Source organism: Xenopus tropicalis, chromosome 1 (assembly GCF_000004195.4).
Source record: "Xenopus tropicalis strain Nigerian chromosome 1, UCB_Xtro_10.0, whole genome shotgun sequence".
In the NCBI taxonomy this organism is placed as follows: Eukaryota; Metazoa; Chordata; class Amphibia; order Anura; family Pipidae; genus Xenopus; species Xenopus tropicalis.
The window spans coordinates 16542006-16547439 of record NC_030677.2 but is presented as its reverse complement, the minus strand read 5'-3'; the positions used below and the strand labels follow the sequence as shown (position 1 = coordinate 16547439).

Genomic DNA, 5434 nt, shown 5'->3' with positions numbered 1-5434 from the left:
AGCCCTATTGGGTTTATTTCATGGTTAAATGATTCCCTTTCTCTGTAATAATAAAACAGTACCTGTACTTGATCACACCCGCTGGCTGGCTTTCATCCTCTTAGTACAAATGATTGCCCCTTTCTCTATTCTTAATAATCAAAGTTACACACTACTATGCTACTATGATCCTAACTAAGATATAAATAATCCTTATTGGATGCAAAACAATCCTATTGAGTTTAATAAATGTTTTATACAATTTTTAGTAGACCTAAGGTGTGGAGATCCAAATTACAGAAAGACCCCTTATCCGGAAATACCCTTGGCCCCGGGCATTCTGGATAATGGGTCCTATACCTGTACAGTTCGATATTAAAGAACTAAAGGAGTCTCTGTCATATTATACAATACTCATGTAGGGATATTACAAAGCTGTCATTTTTCACAACATCAAGTCAGGTTGGGGTATTTTAAATTGTTATTGTATCCATTTTATTTACCTTGTTTCTTTTTTTTTTAAACTAGAAGCAAAAAGGAATCCAATCAGAAGTTCAAGTCCTTGAAATGGTGTCAGGCCATGAAAACATTGTGGATTTCTATGGGGCCTATTACCATCAGGCCCCACGGACACCATCACTCCCGGAAGGACTATGGGTAAGGAAGTGTTTATTCGGAGAGGTTACACATTTATGTAGCAAACAGGCCAATTATAACTGATCTAATACGCATTTTGGGTGCAAACATGATCCCGTTTGGTAAGAAACAGTTGCGGCTGATATTGCAGTCACACCAAGACTTAAAGCCACAAAGCCTCTTCCTCGGGTTCCCAATACATTTTTAGAGAAATAAAATAGTTGACCAAATATTCTTTATTTGTTTTCTAGATTGCTACTGAGTTCATCACTGGTGCCACTCTGCAAGATCTCATTGGCACCAGAAAGACCTTAGGAGAAAGGTGGATCTCCTACATCTGCAAACAAATAACCACGGTAGGTCACACGTTGAACTGCTTGGTGCTACTCTGCATATTTCTCATTAATCAGTGAGTTCAAAAATATTTATATACTTACTTTTGCTTTCTTGATTTCTCAGGGCCTTTTCCACCTGCAAAAGAAGAACATCATCCACCATGACATCAAGCCCGAAAACATCCTGATCACCTCCTATGGAGAGGTGAAGATCGGTAAGTGACGCTTGGAATCTGAACACAAGGATATTTTTTCCCCATGGTGTTTATTGGTGGCTAGCATGTCTAAATGAACATTAACATCCCTGCTTTTCTCATACAATTTCAGGCGAATTTGGATTTGCCACGTTTGGAGAAAAGAGCAGCAGTACTTCTGGGACTATAACATACTCGGCCCCAGAAGTACTGGCTAATTTTACCAACAAGCACGAGTATGACCATAAGGTATTGCGATGTCTTCCCTATCTTTTAGTTTAGAGTTAATGTCTCTGTTATATAAAATGTATGTCGCTTAAACTGCATGGAATTTTCCACTCACTTTACTTACCCCTCTCATAACAGAGAATGCAGAGCTGTAATGTGGTTTCTGTGATACGAGAATCTGAAATGAGAGAGTGAAATGCATTTTAGGTGCAGGACACACAGGGTCAGACTGGGGGTGAAGGGCCTGTAGGTGCCCCTGCTGGCCGCGTCCCCTAACCCCCCAGGGGCCCCCTAACCCCCCGCAGGGCCCCCCATCCGACGTCCTGCCCGAGCGCGTAAATTTTAACGCATCAGGGGAGGAACGGTTGGAGCGCCCGGCAAGGGTCGGATCTGGGCCCATCGGGATTTTGTCTCGGTGTCCCGGCGGCCCAGTCCGACCCTGAGGACACAAGAATATTAGAAACCAACTTCATCTGACTGCTTATGCTTTATGGGGAGGTCACACTCCGTGTAACACACGACTCTCAGTTTGGGGTCATTTTCTAGACATAAAAGTCACAGCACTTCACTAATTGATTATAGGCTTCTAATGGATTTGTTATTGTGCATCCTAAATAGAATCACTATCAGGGTGTGGGTGGATAGGGATCAGAAGTATCTGAATTCTCTGCAACTGGAATTATGTCCATGTACTCTGTGTATATTCTTCTCTAATAACTGTCTTTTCCCCATGTTTTAATATCCAGGCTGACATCTGGTCACTCGGCATTGCAGCCATCGAAATGGCGGAGGGACTCTGTAAGTAAACCCTAGTGTGTGCATGTGTATACAGGTAATGAACTGGCCGCTAAAACCTGGCGAGCTCCTGTATAGGCCAATAAGGGGTGTATCTTCCGTTTCCAAACAATTGTAATCATTGATTTCCTGATTCCCAATTCATTTTTTGTCTGTCAGTTGAGATTATAACACATTGAGTTACAGAATTTACAGGATTCGACAAAGCTTAAAAATTTGAATTCAAGTGAATTTCACCCGAAATGTTGTATTCATCGGTCGTCATATTTTTCTTTTGTATCTTTACATCCCAGCATTCAGCAAACTTCCACGACAGAAGCTGATTGAGAAGATCACACGTGGTCCCGCGCCAACATTAACACCATGGGGAAAATGGTGAGTCTCTTTCACTAGAATTGGAATAGGCAGTGAGGGGGAGAGGGTGGAGAAATGGAATAGGCAGTTAGGGGAGAGGGTGGGGAAATGGAATAGTTAGGGGGAGAGGGTGGGGAAATGGAATAGGCAGTTAGGGGGAGAGGGTGGGGAAATGGAATAGGCAGTGAGGGGAGAGGGTGGGGAAATGGAATAGGCAGTTAGGGGGAGAGGGTGGGGAAATGGAATAGGCAGTTAGGGGAGAGGGTGGGGAAATGGAATAGGCAGTGAGGGGGAGAGGGTGGGGAAATGGAATAGGCAGTTAGGGGAGAGGGTGGGGAAATGGAATTGGCAGTTAGGGGGAGAGGGTGGGGAAATGGAATAGGCAGTTAGGGCAGTTAGGGGGAGAGGGTGGGGAAATGGAATAGGCAATTAGGGGCAGAGGGTGGGGAAATGGAATAGGCAGTTAGCGGGAGATCGGGAACATGGAAAGGGTTAATAAGGTGTGTGAATGAGAAAGAGAGTCAGGAAAGGTAGGGAAATAGGCAAGGTAGAAGTTATGGTGAGGGGGACATTGGGATATGAGGTAAAGTAAGGGTGGGGAAAGGGATAAATGGGTAAATGAGGGCAGGTAATTGCTGTAAGATGCCATAGCCAATCACTTTTTATTGGGCTGGGGGGCCTGTTTTGTGTATATGAAATGCCGGGGCCTATTAAGTGTCCCAGTCGGGCTGAAATAAGGGTGAAGGTGATGTGTAACATGTGTAGCTCTTGAATGCACAAATGCACTCTCGTGCTGAGCTTGAGATCTTGGGGCGGTATCTGGCAGCCAATACAAGCCGGGCTAAGATGTTGGCCAAACCAGAGAGACAGAAACTTGGTCACAGGTAAATGTACCCTAATAATTCAGGGTTCGTAAGTAATGGGTTCACCCTCTATTGCTGTCTCGAACAGCCCCTATCTGCCTGTGTTGTGATTGGGCAGCGAGGCATTTATAGAGGGGGTAATGGGGTATACAGGGCACTTGGCTGTGCTGATTCTATTAACTGTTAAACGTGTGAACTCTGGGAAATGAGAGATTATGTAACATGAACAATTATGATATATGATATCATTTTGCCACCGTTTCTTTTTTCCAGGAGCGACGAGTTCCGTTTCTTCATTTCCGAGTGCCTGCAGAGAGAACCATCGAAAAGACCGTCTGCAAGGCAACTTCTGTCCCACCCCTTCATTGGAGAGATCAGGGGTGAAAGGGGTGTGCAGAAGAACATCGCCCAACAGCTGCACAGAGGTAAGGGGACTGCTCATTCTCATTATAGTTCCCACAATGCATTGACTATAACCATCTATTGTTCATACAAATATTCTCTTGCTTTCCTACATACGAATTAATTCGATACTAAAGCCGCCAATAATAAAGACTTGTATTAGGGCAGAGGTCACTAAACTGGGCTAAAGGTCCCCATACACGGGTTGATAGTAGCTGCCGATATGGGTCCCTTGGACCAATTTGGCAGCTTATTGGCCCATCAAGGGGCAGAAACAAGGGGCCTGCCCGACCGATATCTGGCCTAAAATTGCCCAGATATTGATCAGCTAGGTTAGAAAATTCAGTCGGATCGGGGATCAACGAGCCGATGCGGTCCCCTAACCGACTGCCCCGTTGCCGCCAATGCCAAACGATCTAATTATTTTTTTTTTTTTACCTGCGCGCTCCCTGATATCGGCCACCCGTAGGTGGGGATATTGGGTAAAGATCCGCTCGCTTGGCGATCTCGTGTATGGGAACCTTAAATCTACGGGACAGACAAACAAGCTGGGATGGGAGAACAGGTTATTAATAGGTAGTTGTAGTTGACCTTTACATTAGCAGCAAAGGGAACGTTATATATAAAACATGCAATGACAAAAACTATAAATGCAAATAGTAAAAACAAACAACAGAATTATTATAAACTCACCTACTCCATGAATAACGCTGAACAATCTCTCCTTAGGAATGAAGCACTAAAAGAACAGAAGGAGGCAGCCATCGGGGGAGGGTTTGGGGCATATGGGGCCTATTTAACATCCTTGGGCCCCCCACATAACATCGTGGTCCCGATGGCAGCCCTCTATGTTCTCTTCTTCCCATCTAGAAGACCGTCTGCAAGAAGAACATCGCCCAACAGCTGCACAGAGGTAAGGGGACTGCTCATTCTCATTATAGTTCCCACGATGCATTGACTATAACCATCTACTGCTCCCATTCATACAAATATTCTGTTGCTTTCCTACATACAAATTCATTCGATACTAAAGCCACCAATAATAAAGACTTGTATTAGGGCAGAGGTCACTAAACTGGGCTAAAGGTCCCCATACACGGGTTGATAGTAGCTGCCGATATGGGTCCCTTGAACTGATTCTGCAGCTTATCGGCCCGTGTAGGGGCAGAAACGAGGGGCCTGCCCGACCAACATCTGGCCTGAAATTGGCAGATATCGATCGGGCAGGTTAGAAAATTCAGTCGGATCGGGGACCGCATCAGCTCGTTGATGCGGTCCCCGAACCAACTGCCCCCATTGCCGCCAATATAATTCGATCCTTTGGCCCCTGGGCCAAACGATCAAATTATTTTTTTTTTTTTACCTACACACTCCCCGATATCGGCCATCCGTAGGTGGGGATATCGGGTGAAGATCCACTCGCTTGGCGATCTCGTGTATGGGGACCTTAAATCTACGGGACAGACAAACAAGCTGGGATGGGAGAACAGGTTATTAATAGATAGTTGTAGTTGACCTTTACATTAGCAGCAAAGGGAACGTTATATATAAAACACGCAATGACAAAAACTATAAATGCAAATAGTAAAAACAAACAAATGACAGAATTATTATAAACTCACCTACTCCATGAATAACGCTGAACTAT

The 5434-nt window shown here is 44.6% G+C and overlaps 1 protein-coding gene across 1 annotated transcript in view; it reads left to right on the top strand.

The window, feature by feature from the left end:
- LOC116411656 (traf2 and NCK-interacting protein kinase-like) overlaps window positions 1–4556 on the top strand; it is a 21859-nt gene extending 17303 nt beyond the window's left edge. Inside the window, exons 7-14 of the mRNA XM_031904403.1 lie at window positions 508–636; window positions 867–971; window positions 1075–1165; window positions 1278–1393; window positions 2119–2170; window positions 2461–2542; window positions 3658–3809; window positions 4516–4556. Of these exons, the coding sequence (XP_031760263.1) occupies window positions 508–636; window positions 867–971; window positions 1075–1165; window positions 1278–1393; window positions 2119–2170; window positions 2461–2542; window positions 3658–3809; window positions 4516–4529 (741 nt within the window). The 3' untranslated portion in view covers window positions 4530–4556. The remainder of the gene's footprint in view (window positions 1–507; window positions 637–866; window positions 972–1074; window positions 1166–1277; window positions 1394–2118; window positions 2171–2460; window positions 2543–3657; window positions 3810–4515) is intronic.
- Window positions 4557–5434: the final 878 nt, after the last annotated feature.